Here is a 21,559-nt window from a genome sequence, read left to right as displayed (position 1 = left end):
GGAAAGAAGCAACGAGCACAGTGCCACAAGGATCCTACTAGCTCAATCATTTACAATCTAAATTAATGACTTAAGGAGGAGGCAGAATTTAATGTTTCCAATTTGAAGAAATATAAAAATAAGTGAGAGGGGATGCTATGATGAAGACATTAAAAAAATCTGCAAGAGGATTTGGATGGATTGAATAAGTGGGCAGGAAATGGCAGATCGAGTTTAATGTAGGAAAGTGTGAAGGCATCCATTTTGGTCGGAAAAATCAACGGGCCAACTTTTATTTCAATAGAAAGTGACTTCAAAAACGTGCAGCACAGAGGATCTGTTGTTCTTATGCATATAATACAAAATGTTAAGCTGCAGGTGCAGCAAGTAATTAAGAAGAAAAATAGAATTTTATTCCTAAGGCTTTGGAGTTTTTTTAAAATTCATTAATGGGATGAGGACGTTGCTGGCTAGGCAGCATTTATTGTCCATCCCTAATTGCCCAGAGGGCAGTTCAGAGTCAATCACATTGCTGTGGGTCTGGAATCACATATAGGCCAGACCAGGTAAGGATGGTCCCTGACAATCAACAATGGATTTATGGTCATCATTAGATTCTTAATTCCAGACATTTTATTGAATTCAAGTTCCGCCACCTGCCGTGGCGGGATTCAAACCCGGATCCCCAGAATGTTATCCAGGTCTCTGGATTTACAGTCCAGCAATAATATCTCTAGGCCATTGCCTCCCCTTAAACATAGAGAAGTCTCATTCCAACCATACAGGCTGTTGGTGAGTTCATATCTGGAGCACTGTGTACAGTTTTGATCCCTACATTTAAGAAAAGGTATACTGGCATTTACTGAAGGCAGTTCAAAAGAGATACACCAGCTAGATTCCTGGGATGAAGGGGTTTACTCATCAAGACTGGCTAAACACGAGTTGAGAAGAATGAGGTGCAATCTTATCGAAACATATAAGATTCTAAAGGGACTTGACAGGATAAATGTTACCATGTTTCCTCCCATGGGGGTACCTTAAACTCGAACACAGTTATAGTATAAGAGAAGACTAATTTAAAATTGAGATATGAAGGAAATTTCTTTTGTCAGAGGGCAGTGAATGTTTGGAATTCCCTACCTCAGAGAGTTGTAGAGGATAGATCACTGGAAACATTTATATAAGAGGCAGTGTGGATCTGGAAGAACACAGCAGGCCAAGCAGCGTCAGGGGAGCAGGAAAATTGACATTTCGTGTCGGGACCCTTCCCAACCCAAAATGTCAACTTTCCTGCTCCTCTGATGCTGCCTGGCCTGCTGTGTTCCTCCAGCTCCACACTGTGTTATCTCTGACTCCAGCATCTGCAAGAGGCAAATAGATTTTTGAAATATACAGGAATTTATAGCTATAAAGAATTATTATTTACTAAGAGTTGAGGCTTGAGGCAGATCAGCCATGATCTTATTGAATGGCAGGGTAGGCTTGAGGACCTAAATGGCCTACTTCTGCTTCAGTTTCTTATGTTGCTTGATGGTCTATTTGACTGACACCTTTATAGGATTTTAGGCATAACAGTCCTTTTCAAATACTTACTATTGGGTTGCTTTTCTAAGCATTTTCACATATGCAATTTTGACAACAGGATGAATTGTTTCTGTACATAGTGTATAGTATGTTGTGTGAGTGGGCATGGAAACACCATGAGTTGTCAGGAGGCTATGACATGCATGGGTGAGAGCTTGTGAAGTTATCCCTCAAAAGTTCTGCGAATCCCGACTATAGTCTACAACTCTTTTGAGGGGCTATGAAAACACGAGTTAACTAGGAACTATCCCAATTCCATAAAGATTTTGGCAGTTTTGAAGTGCCTACTCCACCTTAATGCAGCTGAACAGGTCAGGATTGTACAGTGGCAGGCTTATTATTTGCATCCTTATCCTGCTCCAATGAAAATTGGGGCTGCTGGGAACAGCAGAATGGCATTGGTGTCCTTTTGATTTTCAAAAATCTGGCCTGCATCCCAAAAACTGATTGGGTTTCACCAAACTGGGTAGAGAGAGACTGTGTGGCACAAAGAAGAACTAGTTAGATTTTGGCAAAGGTATTCGCAGGTAGACATGACAGTGAAGAAGGCATTTGGTACACTTACCTTTATTGGTCAGTGCATTGAGTATAGGAGTTGGGAGGTGATGTTGTTGTTGTATGGGACATTGCTTCAGCCACTTTTGGAGTATTGCATGCAATTCTGGTCTCCCTCCTATCGAAAAGATGTTGTGAAACTAGAAAGGGTTCAGAAAAGATTTGCAAAGATGTTGCCAGGGTTGGAGGGTTTGAGTTATTGGGATAGGCTGAATAGGCTGGGGCTATGTTCCCTGGGGCATCGGAGGCTGAGGGGTGACCTTATGGAGGTTTATAAAATCATGGATAGGGTGAATAGTCAAGGTCTTCTCCCTGGGGTGGAGGAGTCCAAAACTAGAGGGCATAGGTTTAAGGTGAGAGGGGAAAGATTTAAAACGGACCTGAGATGCAACTTTTTCACACAGAGGGTGGTGCATGCATGAAATGAGCTGCCAGAGGAAGTGTTGGAGGCTGGTACAACTACAATATTTAAAAGGAATCTGGATGGATATGTGAATAGGAAGGGACAAATGGGACTAGATTAATTTAGGATATCTACTTGGCATGGACAAGCTGGACCAAAGGGTCTATTTCCATGCAGACAGCTCGATGACTCTATGTGGATGTGAATCCGAGAATTTTTAAAAAAGATCTATTAACTTTGGGAGATAGGGTAAATTGACCTTCTCTTTACCAATGTTATAAGTTGCTTTATTTATAATGCTATCAATCTTATGGATTATCTTAGCTGCTGTGGTGGAATTTGTCACAGCTGTCAAAATGTGAAAGAGTTTTCAGGCCATAATGTTAGATGTGGATTGGCTTGAAGTCTCGTCAGTGAGATGAAAGCTTTTAATAAAGGATTTACTTTTTTCGGTTTGTAGTTACAGAGTATCAACCAGACAGGAGAAAGTCTCAACGAAGAACTGAGTAATTGTAATAATGTTGAATTAACACATGGTAGCACAGATATGTGCTCTACTGAGTGCCGTCTTCACTTGTTCTGCCGATGGTTTATTTAAAATCCATTAAAAGTGTGTCACAATTGGTTAGAGTGCTGTTCTGTTATCTCTCAGGTCTGAAGGTCTAGCTCTAAGTTTGAATCTAGCCTGGATGATTGGGATGGAACTTTCTGTGTGAACTGGTTTGAACTCTGTGACCGTGGAAAGACTTAAACATGTTCCTATTGGATGTAGACCCACAGTACAACGTTGTTGTCAATTTGGCACAAATTGTCACACCCACTGCGAGAGGTCACAACGGTACTGCTGTAGAAAGTGGAAAAATTCATGCTCTGGACTGAGGACTGCTCCTTTGCAGTTGTATCATTGTTGTTGAGGCAGGGGATATCTGGATCCTTCAACTGAAAATGTATGATGCTGAGACTGGGTTTCCCAAAAATGGAATCATTCTCCAGGAATAACATTCTTCAACTTGATAATCACAAAAATTCTCAAAACCTAAACAAAATGTCATCTTATTTTGAAAGAGCAATGATTTTATTAGTAATCTGCTGAATTTCTGTGGTCTAATACCACTGCAGTCTACTGATATTCTGGTTTATCAATTTATGTTTACTGTGTCCCAACTGACTCGATCTTTATGGGCTGTTGCATTACTTTTTCAAATAATCAATCATCCAAGTAGAAAATGTGATATGGATGGAGACTGTAAAGGGAGCAGTGACACATGGATGACAGTGGATCAAGACTCAGAACATTTACATGAAGAGAGTAAGACATGTTGAGAGGCTATTCAAATGTCAGGGGTATCACAGCTGTGTACAGACTTGTACTTGGCTGATAACCATTCCTATGCACTTTCTTACAGTAATCACTGGGACCAAAATCTGGTTCCCCCTCTTTAGAAAGGGCTTCCACTGGGATCAATGACAGTTCTCACTGCTGGCTGAAAGTAGTTCAATCAATACAGTCACAGAGGTGAACCTGGATCTCTTTCAACTGGATCAATAAAGGTGACACTAAGGTTCCCCATTGTCACTAAACAAGAACAAGCTGCATAGCTGCTCTTAGGGCACCGCTAGAACATACATGAATGAGTGGTTCAATTAAACTAATATCTTTTAAAAAGCAATAAAAAGTAATGTTGCTAACTAAATTAGAATGTTATTACTGGTCCTTATGAGGTATTTTTGGCCCTCAGTACCCATTGATCCCAGAAGTAAGAATTGAACCTCGACATTCTTGGTCATTATGCCTCAGTATCAGATCAAAAAGATCAAATATCAATCACTGATCCATGAAAGGGGCAGTGCAGACAGTTACACAGAATTTTTGCTTGGTGCTAAGTTCATCACAAACCTGATTGGAGTTCTGGTGCTCTCTTACTGTAAACTGTGCTGTACCTATGCTTCCATTCTGCTTTGTGCAGCTATCTTGCTTACCTCATGACTTATTTGGGTTGTGCACTGCCCAATACTATCCCTAAAATCTCCAACCTGATCCTTCCATGACCTCTTACAAATACATTGGTATCCCAAAGCTTAGGGTCTCAAGGTTTTGCTCACTCTTCCCTGTTTCCTGTTGCTCTTCAATCACTGTTATTCACTCATGTGCATGTAGTGTCACTTCCACTGCAGTTCCTTATTCAAACATGCACATACATTTAAAGTTTTAGCAAAGATTTGTAGCTTGGGTTGTGGGTGAGGCCTCACTGATGATGTTACCTAGCATGGTGACGAAACGTCTGAACAAAAACAAGCCAGCTCGGCGAACAAGTCAACAACCTCATGTATGTGCATTGCCAGTTGCTGTGACCCTCCAAACCCTGTTATTCAAACACATCCATGCAATCCTGTCCTCCAATCTCTGTACTCATTCATGCTAATGCATTGCTGTTGTTCACATTATTGTTGGCCTCCAATCCCTGCCCAGCACACGTAATCATGGATTTAAACCATAAGACATATGATCAGAAATAGACCATTCAGCACATCGAGTCTGCTCTGTCATTCAATGAGATCACAGTTGATCTAAGAACTCTTAACTCTACTTTCCTGCCTTTTCCCATACTTCTTGATTTCTTTACTGATTAAAAATGTCTATCTAAGCCTTGAATACACTTAATGACCCAGCCTCTACAGACCTCTGTGGTAAAGAGGTTAACTGTTTGATTATCATCTGAGAGAAGAAATTCTTCCTTGTCTTTGTCTTAAATATGCAAGCCCTTACTTTGAGATTATGCCCTCTGGTCTGCCTCAATAATTTCACTCACCAATTCCTGCCATGCACACATCTCCATGCACTGGTGCCCATTTTAATGTTGCCCTCCAATTCCTGTCACAGGACTACCTCATGCATTGCTGCTCACATTATTGCTGCCCTCCAAACCCCTCTCAGGCACACATCTCCATGCACTGCTGCCCACAATGTTGTTGCCCTCGAATGCCTATTACGCACTTTATCTCCAGGCATTGCAGCCCTCCAATCCATGCCATGCACAAATCTTCTTGCGAGGCTGCCCTGCAATTCCTGACTTCGCAAGGATCTCTTCCATCACCCCTCTGGCTAGTTACAGCCCCATCCCCAGCACTCCACTTGCCCGCTGCTCCTTTTAGCTCCTGGTCTGTGTGAAAGTAGGGCGCGCGCGCGCACCTCCCAGCTGCGGATGAAGCCGCCGGGTCCGGTGTTGCGGCTGGCCGGAGCGTCGCCGCGCGCGCGCGCGTGTGCGTGTATACGCGCGGCTGGCAAAGGAGTGCGCAGTGAGTTGAAGGCGGAGGCTCCGGGAGCTGCAGCCCCAGAGAGCCGGAGCTAGGGCCAGGGGGACAAGGGGGCGGGAGGGGGGGCTTCTAGTATGAGTGAGGAAACTGTGGATTAAATGGAGACTTTTCAAGGGAGAACTTGTTGGGGGACAGCGCTGATCGTCTTGCTGCTTCCAATTTCGGGTGAGTGTTTTTGTTTTGATTTTTGATGGGGTTTTGTTTTAGTTGTTGGATGAAGAGGAGCTTTGATGTCCGAAGTGGCCAGTGTCCGTTACCCACCTCCCCATCCCCCCTCCCCCCCCACCTCCAACACCAACCGCCACCTTCCCTCCGGCCCATTGTAGCCGGGGCTGATGTCCTTCTTCCTCCTGGCCTCAAGAGTGTGGGGTTTCAGGGAGTGAGGGGAAAGTGGTTTGTTTTGTTGTGGGTGTGAAATGTTGTTGTTGAGGGGTGGTGGTGGTGGTGGTTTGGGGTGAGGAGATGTGGGGAGCGGGAGGGAGAGGTACTCCCATCTCTGTGCAGCCACTCACTTCATGGCCGGCCAGTGTCCGCACTCAGCCCTGGCTTTTGTGCTGACCACCTTCCAGTGCGCTTGTCTCTTGCACTCACAATGTTTGAACCCCCCCCCCTTCAACCCACGTAAACACACACTCAGAGACACTTAAAAAAAAGTTGCCTGTCGCTACAACACGATCCTACGCTGCAACATGGTACCGGTTCCTGCTCCCCACGTGCATTTATTTATTTCGTTTTTTTTTCCCCTTTGATCAGTCACTTTTTTTTGTTTCAAAGAGATTCACTCGTCCCTCAGTAGCCCCTTCCTCCACAACAGCGTGGGGTCTCTGGCCACGCTAACTCCTATTCCTTAAGACTTTCTTTTTCCAATTTTGACCAGTTACGCTATTTTGGACTTTTCAAAAGTGTACATGTACATGTAAATGGATTGATCCCAGTTGTGAAGTGACTTAATGCCCAGCACTGAACATTTGTAAACATTGCCTTTTGTACTGATACCAAATATCAATTGGATGAATCTGTTGCCACTGGAAAATGAGCAATTTTCGTTTTGGTTTTTGGAAAAAGTGTCCGGGCATCTGAATAAGATCACCCCGCCCCCCCCCATCGAGGAATTGCAGGAAAAAAAACAAGGCAAAGTTGTTCTGTCTTTTTAGGAGTGCTGGTGTGATCCCCTGCCGAGTTACATTGTCCCTAAACGGAAGGATTCATTGCATCCCAGAAACCTGTTCAAGTCGGGGTTTTTTTGAGGGGGAGGGAGAACAGAGCAGAATCTCTACAGATTCTGAGTCTGTATTGATAGAAGGGATTGTTCAATTGATCGGAGTTCCTCTCGATCACGTACTGCAGATTCTTTCGGGACCTCTAAGCGATCCCCGCTGTTATCGCCCTAATACTGGCGAATGTACGACCAACTAAAAATACGTTATTTCTCTGGATTTTGTTCCCCTGGGATCACTAGACATGCACGTCGGTTCTCACGTATTAAAGTTCGACTCCAGCTTCAACTCTTTTGTTTTAGAAAGATTTCAGTCGTAATATGAAAGCTGCTATAAACCTTCTAAGAATTTGATGTAAATGAATTGTTTTGCCGGGTCAAAGACACGTTACCCAACAAGTCGACATACTTGAGTTGATTGTCAGGCTCAAGAAATATCTGAAAGCCTTGTTAAATCACATCATCATTTAGGGCGATGCTGTTTTTGACTTTGTCTTTTTATTAATGTTTTTTGGTTATTCTCGTGGAATGTAATGTTGGCCAAGTGGGTTACATGTGATATGAAGGTTCAAAACTAGAACTAGTCAGTTCTCCACACGTGGTTTGTCTAGGTTTTGGACCAGGAGAAAGGGTGCAAAGTGGAGAGGGGGAGAACGGCGGTCAGAGCTTATTGATACGCAAGGACAGCCCGTTGCTAATGATTTCTCGTAAAATCAGACTTTTACGACTTCGCCTGTTCAGGCTCCTTTTTGACAAGCTTGTAAAATTAGCAAACATCTTGTGCGAAGTCCACCCTGAAAGCAACCGGTTGCAACTTCAGATTGGAGCAAGTCTTTCTATCGACCTGGTGTTTAGAATCAAAATAATAACACGCTTTTACAAGAGTGCTCTCCTTTTAATTCGGATCTTAATTGAGTTTTCTGCTCCATATAAAAGCCCAATAAAAGGTTACCACCATTGTAATGCAACCCTGCAGTGATTTTAACACCCATACTTCGGTGTACCTCGATTTGTTTGAATTAGTTAGTACCCTTTTTGTAGCGTTTGAAGGTTTAGAAATTCAGCGCAAGGTGCTATCCAGCCCTTGTGATAGTTCTTGCACGGAAAAGCGCTGTAGATGTGACTGCTTTCCAGATACTTCCGTACATGTTTGACAGAATTATTCTTTCATTCCCACCCCCACTCAAATTAAAAATATATTCACAGAATTTTGATTTTCCAAATACGAAGTTTATTTTCTGGTTGAGTTTAACCGTTGAACCCTGATGCTTCTCTGGATCTGTGAGGTGTTGATGCCACTGAGCGATGTTGCAGTATTATAAAACGTTACTTACAGGGACTGTTTGTTCGTAGGATAGATGTTCATGTTTTGGTAGGGTAAATGTATCTATTAAATCATAAAATTTAATAATTCACTTTCCATTTGGTGGGGATTGGAAGAGAAACCCTGAAGACCCCTTACTCTGTAATAATGGCTATAACATAAACAGTTAAATTTAGGTCTAATTAGAGAAAATAACATTTTTGCCTGTACATAGTCACTAGAGACACAATTCAGCAAGCGAACTTTGGTACGAGTTTTGGGATTCATTTAGTTAAAATGGGGTTAGAAGTTTTTCCCTGATGATAGACTACAGATTGTGATTAGCTAGTTGGGGCTAATTGTTTTTGGATGCCATTATAATGGATAAGATTAAATATCTTGCTTTGGAATTTGAAAGTCTGGCGCTCAGAGATTGTTTAAGGATGATCCAGAGGTTCTTGGATTCAGAGTAAAGATCCATTTAAATGGAAGCTTTCACCCTGAGAATTAGTAACAAGTTGATGTGAAGTATTCTGAAACACACATTTCGCAATGTTTAATTATTTTATGACCAATGGAAGTCTTGAATTTACATCGATACCATTCAAATTGATGTGAAAGCAAAATTTCTAAAATTTGACTTCAGTAATCATACACCATTTCACACAATGGTTTTTAAATACGCGTGTCTTGAAAGCTCCGTGCACGTGGATCATCATTTTATTACTGGGTTGAGAAGAAATTATTTATCAAACATTTGATTTCATTATATGAAAACTTGAGGTCTTAGGTTTGGAATGAATTGTGTTGTGTTTTCCAGGTATTTGGTGCTTCTCTGAGCTCTTTTTCACGAGGGAGCCCCAAGATGTCATTGTGTTGCGGAAAGACCCTGTGGTTCTTGATTGCCAGGCTCGCGGAGAACTCCCAATTACCATTGTGTGGATGAAAAACAGCCTGAAATTAGTTGATAATGAGCGGATATACATCTTATCAAATGGATCTCTTTACATCACTGAGGTTGAACATCGTAAAGGAGAGCGATCAGATGAAGGCTTCTATGAATGTTTGGCTCAAAACAAATATGGGGCCATTTTGAGTCAGAAATCCCATCTGTCGGTGGCCAGTAAGTATTACTGTCTGAGCACATTTAATCTGACTACTTTTCTCCAAAATAAATACTGTATTTAGCAAATGTTGTTCAGATCAGTAGGATTCTAGGCTCTTCAGTCATGTGAGACCATAGGATGTTTTTGAAGTTTGTTAATAAAGAACTTGATTGTGAAATGTGGAGAAGGATTGTTTGGATGGTATTGCTCACTGGCCAACCATAGGAAGAGTCAGTGAAGAATTCACTCCTCCCTTTGAAGGAGACCTGTGATCATTAAATCTTGTTAATTGACTGGAGAAGGAACATCCACCCCTCAATCCAGTAGATGCTGTGCTTCAGAGAGCTGGCAGTTAATCAGATTTGTAGCTTCAGCAGTGCCAGTAATGGTCAAAACTAGACAGAGTCACAGAGAACAGGACTAAGTAAATGTGGGGAGCACAGCAAGGTGGTAGTTGTGGTAGGGAGGCAGGTCAAGGGGGTGAGGAGATGGATTTTACATCTTAATGGAGAGACCACTGAGAGTGCACATCTCGAGAGGGGGATTTCCTGATGTGGCATGCAGGCTCCTCTCAACTTTCACCAGAGACCTGAGCTGAGTAATCTGCTGAGTTTTCCTCATTGCTTAACTCCTCTGCACTCTCCAAGTATGTTTCGCATTTGGGATGAGGGGAGGCTAGCTGAGGCCTCACCTGCTCACCACTTAATTTTAAGGTGAAGGCAGTGAGAAGACCATACATCGTGTGTGTATGTGTTTGTGTGTTAATCTCTCTCTCTACCCAGTCCTCTGTGTGCCTCTCTGTCCCTCTCCTCTCTCCCTCTTCTGTCCTGTCCTTTCTTGGAGCTATTCACAAGTATGCCTGCTTTATATGGACTTGTTTCATGTATCAGCAGTTAGAGGCAGCCCTCATTTTGTTTCATGACTTAAAATAAGGGAATGATTTTTTTTCCCCAAATGTCAATAATTTCTGATCATAGAATCCCTACAGTGTGGAAGGAGGCCATTCAGCCCATCAAGTTACACCAACCCTCTGAAGAGCATCCTGTGTAGATACACCTCCTACCCTAACCCCGCAACCTGCATTTCCTATGGCTAATCCACCTAAACTACACATCCCTGAACACTACGGGCAAATTAGCTTGGCTGATCCACCTAAATTGTACATCTTTGGACTGTGGGAGAAAACCCATGCAGACAGACGTAGGGGAGAATGTGCAAACTCCACACAGTCAGTCACCCGAGGTTGGAATCAAGCCTAAGTCCCTGGCGCTGTGAGGCAGCAGTGCTAACCATTGTGCCACTGTGAGAAAAAATGGAATTATGAACTTATTTATTCATACGTTCTGGAACATAAAATTATTGGGAAAAATTTCTGAGATCTGATATTTGTCATATAGGTGACAGGTGTCCTTGGCTATTCCAATTTCTGCTGTTTACACTTTCTGGAGAAATTGTCATTGTGATTTTAAAAGGCATTTCTAGTTTTACTGTTAACAGTAAATTATGAAATTTTGCAGTTCATTCCTTGAGAAACTAGGGATCTAAAAATGACTGCATTTTAATCTTATCCGAAAATCTGTTAATTCTATCTTCCATGTTGATTGTACTGGTTTACTTGCTCACTTTCATAGCAGTTTTTCACTTTGGTACTTCATTGCAAAGTCAGATATTGAAATTGCATTATTAAATGTTTAGGTTTCTCTCTTCTACTGAAAGATGTATATTTAATTTAGGAAATAGACCCAAAATGGTAGTTTGTAAGCATGGTACACAGTTATTTGTTTCGGACTGTGATGAAATACTTTGATCTATTGTAAGAAGATTACATTCATTGTTTCCAGTCATGTGGTGTTATCGTCAGCACCAGCACTCAGCGGTACTTCTGTGGCAGTTCTGTCCTCAGACTTTTGATTTTTCTCAAATTGTTGGGATACAAGCAGAGTAGTGTTGTGCAAAGACTTCCAAAGTTGTGTAACTGTCTCTTTCAGTACAACTTGCATTGAACATCTTTAGTCATATGATCTTATTTCTGGTGCACATGTATTACACCCTGGTAAAGTCATCATTAAAATAATTTTTGTTCCTTTTAAAACTTTGCACAATTACTATTGATTGTCACTTGTACTGACATACAACAAATAACATCAGTGAAAAGCTTTGTTTATGTGCGGTACAGGCAGATCATACAAAGGACTTACAAGCAAAGGACATACAGTTTACATTGCACACTTGTTTGTTATTTCTCTGGGACTTGAAAGTAATTTATCTCTTGCTGGTATAGGTTAGTTATGTTTTAATATAATTGTAACTAGCCATGATCACCTGAGTTTAAAGGTAATATCTATTATTGTTTTTGTATTGTCTGTCAAACTTCTTTAGTATTAGTGCTTAACTTACATAAAATTTGATCTTTAGTCCAGCCAAGTTAACTGTTCCCATGGAGGGTACAACCCAAGGTGTCCAATAATGCTAATGGAAAATGAGGAAATGATTGCATTGGTTGTGATCCCTGTATGGGTGATCATAATTCGTTAGGCTCTTAGTTGAAAATTGACCACTTCACTGAGATGTTGCAGGTTTGTTGGCACCTGTGGACTACTACCCCAGCATTATCAACATCAAATGAGTATTAGAAGGAAAATAAACTAACAAACAATCTGTGGGATACTGTTAATCTTTCAAAGAACTTAATTTTCACTTTAGACTAGAGTTTCAAAAGGCTTTTTAGTTTAGAAATTTGCATTATTTTGTAATTTTTTTTGTTGGATGAAAAGTCAATGCCATTACAATATTGATGTAGCAATATGTAAGACTCTTTAATCTGTATTTCCAAGGAAGCTCTTAAGGTATTATTTTCAAGTTTGCAGCCGCATACAAAACATTGTAAAGCAAGCAGTGAAATGGTACTTGTAGTTAGAAAAATAAGATTCATTCTGAATCAGATCTGGTAACAGGGTGCAGGATTTTTCTTTTTATATGTACTTTTGTAAGCATTTGCCAGAGAGATTGTCCTATTATCACACGTAACTTCTGGTATAATATTTAAAACTCTAAATTTAATCTTTTCAAGAATTGTTAGACCTGGCCACACTGGGAGGTGTCACTGATTCCAGAGTTAGAAACTAAAAGCTGATACTTGCGCCATGGTCGAGAAATTGATTATTCATGTGCAAATTAAGAATTCTTTGGGTTAAAAGGTTAGAGGCAATGCAGGATGAGGTTTAGCCCTGTGATAAAGAGCAGATGACCCTTATTCATTGTCCAGAGCTTTCATGTTGTTCTTCCACAAAGTTTGTGATTGCCAGGAATTGTTCTTGAGGAATGCAAGGAATCGTATGCCTTGCCTTTAGTGTTACTGTGGAGCCTTATCACATAAGGACATCACAGCAGGTCTTTAGGGACAGTTTCTAGCTCTGAAACCCTCAAGGCTCTGTTTTCTGCCATTCATCCGTGCATTAAAGAATTTAGCTAATTTTGCTTTCTTCAAATCGCTTAAAGTTACTTTGAGCACCAGTGACTAAGGAAATTATTAAGATATAAAGAAAGACCTCGACATTTTAATAGATTTTTTTCTGTCTTGTAACTAGGAGACAATAGGAAGTTCTTTTCACTGCTGTTGTGTTCTTTGCGGAGCACCCTGCTGGGGAAAATGCTAACTTAACAATTGAAGGCCCATATGGGTTGCTTCAGGTCTGAGTAAGATCAGAAGTGAGACGTTCTTTGCCACTGATAGGAAATATGTTCAGGACAGAAAAGGATTTTTTTTCCATTTTAAATAATCCCGGTTGTGATTTAAGAGGATAATAGCATGTTTTCTACAACTGGAGAAAATTACTTAGAATATATTAATCAGTATGCAAACTCTCAGATCATACCGACAGTACACAACAAATGTGAGTACTTCTGGTGAAGGAAAAACTTCATGCCTTTGTAGAACAAGAACTGAAAATTGTGAATTTTAAGTTGTCTCAACACTGTTAATCATAATGGTAATTTTCAAAGGAATGTATTTAGATATAATGTCAACACAAGTTTTGGTTGGTGTAGCTAGAAACTTAAAAGTTACATTTTGTATTTGATAGTCATGAATCTTCACCTCTTTCAAACCAGTCTCTGTTTAATTCAGTTTTCCTTTGGGATAGGATTGTTTTTACATATTCCTGTTGACATGATCTTTGTCCTTAATTAAATGAAATTTGCTGAGGTGAATTTTTGAAATATTGTCCAATATTTTTCAGTTATTTTACAATTCACAAATGATAAACTATTAATATGTATGCTACTTTGAACTGCTTTATGCATTTTGCTTTGTCTTAGTTTTGATACCATTGGGATGCATGAGCACCTTTTGAAACCTGTGGGTATGGACATTACCACAAGAGTCAGTAAACGGACCTACTTTGAATCAAATAATGATAAAACTGTCCTGACAAGAATAGGGTTGTCTGCAAAACTTTTTTTTTGCCTAACAATCTCCATGTAGAAATGTACTAATAAGACATTTTAAATTATTTTTCCTTACAATGCAGTCATCACTGAAATCTTTAACATCTGTTGTCATGTATTGCTATTACTTGGTCATGCTATGGTTTGGTAATCTGGTATGTTCAAACTGTGTAGGTTATAAAGCTCTCTGTGGGTTTTTAACAGGTTAACTTTATCTTTATGCTGGAGGTTCTATCCAGAAGCCCATGAAATTTGCACATACCTGAGAAATAGAGAGTGGACCAAGCGGGTGATGGAAAAGGGGCTGTATCTCCTGAACATGTTGCCACTTTTCTGTGTTATTTAGCATCCTGCCAAAAGTTCCCTGTGTGACTAAGTGCCTAAATTGTAGTGCTTTATTGCAAGGCAACTCACTGAAGCGCAGGATAGTTCTGGTCCTGCAATTGTTTTACACTCTAATACTTCAATGGACTGGTGAAAAGAATTCATTCTGGTCCCTTTGTCTGTTCTGATTATCCTAAATAAAAGGGATCTTTTCTCTTTGCTTCTGTTTGTGCAGGGATTCTAAGGTCTCCATAATTTAACAGCTGGATGTATTGATTATGTGCAGGACAATCAAGGTGATGATTAAAGAGAAATGAGGGGGATAAAAACCTTGTAATATGAATTGGAACACATTGCCTTTAAAGATTTAGAGGAGATACTGTTTGAAGTAACACTCAGTACTTTACCAGGAATTTAAAAAAGTGATTGTGAAATGTAAAAAGTTAGAATATTTGAATGGCAGCTTTAGCCTGTATTCCAAATTGCTCAGTCTGTGGAGTGTGTAAGAAGGGAATTTTTGACACGTCCATGCTATTGTAACATAGGATAAAGAAAGCAGTTGACTAGTCCCTAGTGTGTAGGAGGGATCATTAATACAGAAGCATTCAACTCTGGGCAATCCAGGATTCTCTCTGAAGGAGCTGCTTATGCAGCACATACTAATGGTCTTTTGTTTTATCTGCATTTATGTTGTGGACTATACCTTCATGCATTCAAATTGCCTTTTACTATGTTGTGAAAGACAGACATCCTTTCTAGGATAGGAACTGAAAATGCAGGAGAAACCCGGCAGGTTCAGCAATATCTGTAGCTTTTTTAAAAAGCTTTTTTAAACCCCTGCTTGAAGGGGTTAAGAACTATGTAAGAGACATCGTATTCAAAATGACAAAAAAAATCTTTTCAGGGTTTTTGTAACCTGGTTCTATACTCCCCCAAACAGGGGAAACATCTTACCTGCATCTATGGTATCTATTCCTTTTTAAGTATTTTGCAGGCTGGAATGAGATCACCTCTCATTCTTTGAAGCTCTAGAGAATACAGGCTCAATCTACACAGTCTCTCTTCATAGGACAGTTCTGCCATCCTGGGAACAAATCTAGTGAACTTTCCCTTTTGGTAGTAATAGTTGTCCTGAGATGAGATCAAAGCTGCGTACAGTATTCTGGAATAACAAGGTGTAGAGCTGGATGAACACAGCAGGCCAAGCAGCATCAGAGGAGTAGGAAAGCTGACGTTTCGGGCCTAGACCCTTCTTCAGAAAATGATCTGGTTTAGTCAAGCTTCTATATACTAGAAGCAAGACTTCACTACCTATGTACTCAAATCCCATTGTGTTGAAGGCTAACATTTTGTTAGCATTCCTAACAGCTTTCTCCACTTTCATGTTACCCTTCAGTGGCATATTGACAAGGGCGCTCGGCCCCTTTGTATACCCATACTTGACAACCTCTTACCGTTTAGGCCAAACTCTGCATATCTATTAATTGGGGACCCTATTCTTCCTACCAGTGTGGATAACTTCACATTCTTCCATGTTTTATTTCATCGGCCACATTCTTGCCCAATCACTGAGCCTGTCCAAAACCTCCTGAAGCTGTTTATGCACAAGACCCACTCCTGCTTAGCTTTGTATGATCTTTAAATTTGGAAATCTTACATTTGATCCCCACGTCCAAATCATTGACACACATTGTGAATAGTTGACCCCAAGTACTGATCCTTGCTGTATCCTGCTAGTCACAGCCTGCTAATATGAGAGTGACCCATTTTATTCTGACTTCTCTGTTAGACAATCCTTATTCTATGTTAGTACAGTATCTCCTACCCCATGGTCTTTAATTTTGCTAACCAAAGTTAGCAAGCATGGATTAAACATGATGTCTGTCAAGCTTAAAAGTTGCACGTGAAATGGTTTTGGGGCAATTTAGGTCCAGCACATCAGAGACCAGATGCAATCACAAAAGTGTCTTAGTTTTGAAACAACTTGCTGTAAAATTGGTGTTTATATTCAGGGCAACCCTATGGATGGTGGAAAGTGACAGTTTTGATCTTGCTGAGAGAGTTTCTCAGCTTTAATTGCAGTATATAGGTTGAGGCAAAGTATTAAAACAGTAACCTCTCACCCAGTGTATAAGTAGGGCAGATATATATGGCATTATTTATTTTGGGCACAAACTTCACTTCGAGTTTTAGAAAGATTTCTGTTCATCAGTTGTCAAAGGGAGTAAAATTGTTTTTAGTTTCATAAAAGAAAGCTTTTATTCTTTCAAAGAACAGGAGACTTCAAAGAATCTTATTAAAGCATACTTACCTACAGACATTAATAGGAGCAGAAGTAGACTATTTGACCCCTAGAGCACGGTCACATTCAAGTTTTTTGGTATTTAAGATTGCAAGAATATCTAATAGAAGTGATCTGAAAGACAAATTAGCTAGGCATTTAAGGGAAGTAAATTTGCAGGGATGTAGGAGTACAGCAGGGGAATAGGACTGACTAGATTGCTGTAGACCGAGTGAACGTAACTTCAGTTGGCCATATGGCTTCCTGTGCTGTTATGACTATTATTGTAAATTTGCTTAGAAAGTTTGTATTTTCATGTGGTACCATTTTGGGGCCTTGTCTTTTGATATCACAACACATTGAGATCTCAGTTTGATAGTTGTACTCCATTCCCTGGTAAAACTTTCAACTTCTTTCAGTCTTGTAATCATCCAATTCCTTTCTGAATGGAGAATCCACTGAACAAAAAAATCCAAAAAGAACTGGAAATGTGAAACACAAACAGAAATTGCTGGAAGATCTCAGCAGGTCTGGCAGCATCTGTGAAGAGAAATCACACTTAATGTTTCAGGTCCAGTGACCCTTCGTCAGAACACAGATGCTGCCAGACCTGTTGAGACTTGCCAGCAATTTCTGTTTTTCTGAATAGAGAATCAAGTTGTGTCAGAAGCAGTCAAAATGACTTCTGACAAAAGGTTATCAAATCAAAATGTTAACTCCATTTCTTTCTGCACATGTACTCCCAGACCTGATATTTCCATTATTTTCTGTTCATTTTTCTTTGATATAAAATTTCAGTTGAGCAGTGAAAGATATGTAATAAACAAACATGTCCTAGTTCATTTAATTCAATGACCTTGTCTCATTTAAAGGATCATATTTTTAATCTTGGGTGTGGATTTGAATTCAATAATTTATTAAACTGAAATCTGTAAGATTTGTCCTAGTCATTGTTGAAGCTGAAATGTTATGTGAGATGGCAGTGTAATGATGGTTGTTTTGAATCAAATATTTGACACAAGCCAAATAATTTCCATTCTGAATTGGTTTGAAACAAAGCAGTGAAGGTACTGATTGCTTTGTAAAACAGTCCAAAATAAAAATCAAAGTAAACAAATTGCTTTCTATATTTGATTTTGTTTTAATTCAAACCAGCTGTGTGTGTATGTACTGCAAACCAAATTAGCAGCTGCTGTGTAAATGGGATATTAGATTAAATGTGAAGATGAGCCAGTAGCACCTGCTTGTTGTAATAGCAAATCTGATTGACTCTCTTTAGAACAATTGGGTGCTTAATAGAAGATACAACTTTGCCTTTACTGTTGGTTGGGGCGAAAAAGAACACGAAAACTAACCATAAACATGTTTCCTCCTTTCTTTCTCCTGGTTTTTGTTCCCTCAAATGATTTAGTGTTTGGAATGAGCTGTGTGTATGAAATGTGTTTTGAAAGATGGATTTTGTGAAATCCTAGTACAATTTATCCATTGAGTCAGATTTCATAACCTGTTTACACCAATTTGTTTCTCTTTTTCATATTTTTAAGTTGCTGTGACTGTATTGTCGCAATGTATAACCTGCTTTTCTCCTGTTCTCCAAATTGTATCTGCCAGGATTTGCAGATATTCTGAGGTTTGAAAGGTGAGCACCTGGACAGAATCTGCACTGTAGGCTGAGGGAATACCTCAATTTCAGTGCAAGCTTCTTATTTTGCCTCAGTTTAAATTAACAGCAATATTTTACCTTTACCTTTACCTTTTACCTTCACCAGCATTACACTATTTTTCCTTTTTCTCTGACCAGAATTGAATTGAAGTAGCTCCATCATTTCTTATTGGACCTCATGTCATCAAAAGAGACCTTCGCTATATTGAATTTGAACTCATGTCAAAAAGGTAAAAACGGGGGAATACATAGAATTGCAATTCTATCTCTGTCATTGCCACTGTTCTGCCCCCTCACCCTCTCCAAGTCAGTCAGTGTAGAACAACTTCTTTGGATCCTTGGTAAATGATACCGAGATTACTTTGCTTGGTCACCTGTTTGTGTGGAAACGCAAAACAGTGTTTTTGCTGAACTCCACATTTGTCTGGTCTGGAGGAGGTATGTTTAGCAGGCCTGATGCATGATCAAAGTTTACTTTTTTCCCCAACTTAACATGGAGGAGCTTGCCCTTCTTTTTTAAACATGGGTATGTCTGTGCCCTCAAACATTTTGTTTTTGAAAAATTGTGTCCTTCATAATCATTCGTAGTGCTTAATGAGGAAATAGTATTAGTAACATTTCAGAAACTGGATGTTGTTTGTATGATGAAACTTTAAAGGCTATTTCATACATTGATTTGACTCCCCACCCTCACCACCAACCATCACCAAAACCTGCTCTAAGAAAGGTCCTCACACTATCATCGCAAGCACAAGAAAGTGCAGAGCTCGAAGGGAGAATAATGTCGGCTACTCAGGCAGTCTCACTGCTAAATGGCTTTTTGCAAGTTTTTAAATAAATCTTTTTAAAAGAACCAATAATTGCACAATACATCCAGAAAGAAAGCTCTCTCAGGGAATGCCTGTAATATCAAGTTTTGGGAACCATTGCTGTGTGTTTATAGGTAGTGTTAACTATTTGAGGGAGAAGAATTGTTGATGGAACCTGCTTGTATATGATATATTTCCAAAGTGGTTAGAATGATACATTGTTCTAGCTTAATTGGGTTTTGTATTTTAATGGAATAATGCCAAATCAATTAAAGAATGGGGACTTGAGCATCATGAAGCCGTGATATAGTCAGCTAGTATAATTTCAATCACACTCTGAATAATGCATGCCGAAAACCTCACGTGTGTGAATGCTATGCCTGAACACTGTTATCCACAGTTGTATTAAATTAGTTGGATTATCTTTGCTCACCTGACAGTTAATGGTAGCGCTGTGCCTAAGTCTAAAGAGAGGAACAGGTGCTCCCTAGCCCGAAGAGTGAAATTTGGATGGGTGTCAGGTTTGGATGTGTCTTTTAAAATCTCCTGATCGCGTGTTGACACTCGCTGTGATAAACTGTTACTTATACATTGGCCAAGTAGCCATTCTTTAAGGAGGCTTCCGGTACCTGTACAAATGTGCTGTTCCACGTTTCAATTCTGAAAAGACAGGAAAAGGGAAGACTGAAAACTCATTTGGAGAGTGGTTTTATTTTGAAGTCCAGCTTGCCTTAAATAGTGAGACAGCATATGGGACCTTTCACCTCCTGGGGCTTAAATTTGCATGGCTTAAATTTGCATCTCTCCTAGACTAATGGGATGAAAGTCTCCTGTCTTTACCAAAAATGGTCGGTCAAATGAGTTTGGGCAGTGTGAACTCTGCTTCTAGAGGTGCAAGCCTGCTACTGCCCAGTTGATACTTGAATGCGACTGAAGATTTACTGCTGAATTTACCCTAGGGGCTAAGAAGATGGGTAGAATAGGAAATGAAAATTTTCAACGGATGCTGTAAATATAGTTTAGTTAGGTTATATTAGGAAGTTTACCTTGGCCCTAAGCCCACTGCATGATTTGGGAATCCTTGATATTAAATTTGCATTGAAAAATAAAAAAAAACTCCCTTTTTCTTTAGTAACATAGAGTCCTGTTGATGTAGATATCCCGCTAATCTTATCAGATAGATAGTAAAAATGATAATGACTAATCCATCTGATATCTTCTCATTACTCTTTTTTTTATTAGCCTGCGGATTTTAGTTAAACTATATGAAAATGTACATTCACTTTGGGGAGTTTTCTATTTCCAGTCTGACTAATTAATATTTATAAACATTATCAGCTCACAGCTTGGTTGATCCCACCAATGAATTATGTAGATGAATTTCTCCACCTTTTCTTTCTTTGCTGATTTTTAAAAATGGTTTCAAGAAAAAGAAATTTGATGCATTTTAATATGAGGTTTGTCATATGATGATGCATTTCTTACTGTTTTTGAATGAGTAGAAAAGGTTGCCAGCAGGATACCTAAGAAATACAATTTAGCAGCGTGGCTATCAGGTTGCTGTGAATTTCAAACACTGATAGGGTTATTGACATTTAATCAGTGTAACCTTTTGCCCTCGTCAGGAAAAATGGCTTCCGTTTAGAATGCTGACATTTTGGCAAAAATATGAGATTTCAGAATGTGTAAGAAGAATATTCATTATGATGATGACACTTATTTTCTAAACTGGTATTTATGGTTACGTTACTTTTTTTGAGAGCTGCAAAACATTGTCTTAACAGAAATAATTTGAGTTACTGTACCAGTTTTGAGTTGTGGTCTTCGCACAAAACCCTCTCCATTGTTGGCCTAATAAGTGTAACATAGCCCTGAGGCTATAAGTTGTGTTATCACTGCTCCACTTCAATAGCAGTCATTGAGTTTATCTACACAATGACAGGCATTCATCATTTTATGTATAAAGCTTGTGTATGTCATTCACCCATGGGCAAAAACTAGAAACGTCAAGCTTTGTTATATCAGTCATTGGCCTATCCAGTCGCTTTCTCTGGTCATCTCCTTCCTGCATATTTGGAATTTGGCTACTAATGAATTCATATAAAATTATTAATTAAGTGGCAACTTCTTTGTTTGGAACCAAACACACACAGCACTAAATTACTTCAAAACACTGATTAAATGTGAAGGCTGTGATCAGAATGTTTGAATGAGAGCAGAAGGAAACTGGGCTAATGAAAGTTATACTTCACAGTGAGTTATAATGATACTTTGAGTCTTTCCATCATTTGAAATAAAGTGAGTCTCTATTCATAATATGCTGGCCTGCACTTCTTGTGGCCTTCCTAAATTAAGGTGCTAGTGTAACAAAGTGCATCTTTTAAATTTTATTGATCGTAAAAACAATATGCTGGATATACTTCGAATCAGAGATAGTAGGAACTGCAGATGCTGGAGAATCCGAGACAACAAGGTGCAGGGCTGGATGAACACAGCAGGCCAAGCAGCATCATAGGAGCAGAGAGGCTGACGTTTCGGGCCTAGACCCTTCATCAGAAAAGCTTTTCTGATGAAG

General features: G+C 39.6%; 1 protein-coding gene across 1 annotated transcript in view; it reads left to right on the top strand.

The window, feature by feature from the left end:
- Positions 1-5,934: 5,934 nt before the first annotated feature.
- Positions 5,935-21,559, top strand: part of prtga (protogenin homolog a (Gallus gallus)) — a 116,729-nt gene continuing 101,104 nt past the window's right edge. The window contains exons 1-2 of the mRNA XM_048615721.1: positions 5,935-6,001; positions 9,176-9,478. Of these exons, the coding sequence (XP_048471678.1) occupies positions 5,935-6,001; positions 9,176-9,478 (370 nt within the window). The remainder of the gene's footprint in view (positions 6,002-9,175; positions 9,479-21,559) is intronic.

Source organism: Rhincodon typus, chromosome 33 (genome assembly GCF_021869965.1).
Source record: "Rhincodon typus isolate 14 chromosome 33, sRhiTyp1.1, whole genome shotgun sequence".
Lineage (NCBI taxonomy): Eukaryota > Metazoa > Chordata > Chondrichthyes > Orectolobiformes > Rhincodontidae > Rhincodon > Rhincodon typus.
This window is presented reverse-complemented; position numbering and strand designations above follow the sequence as displayed.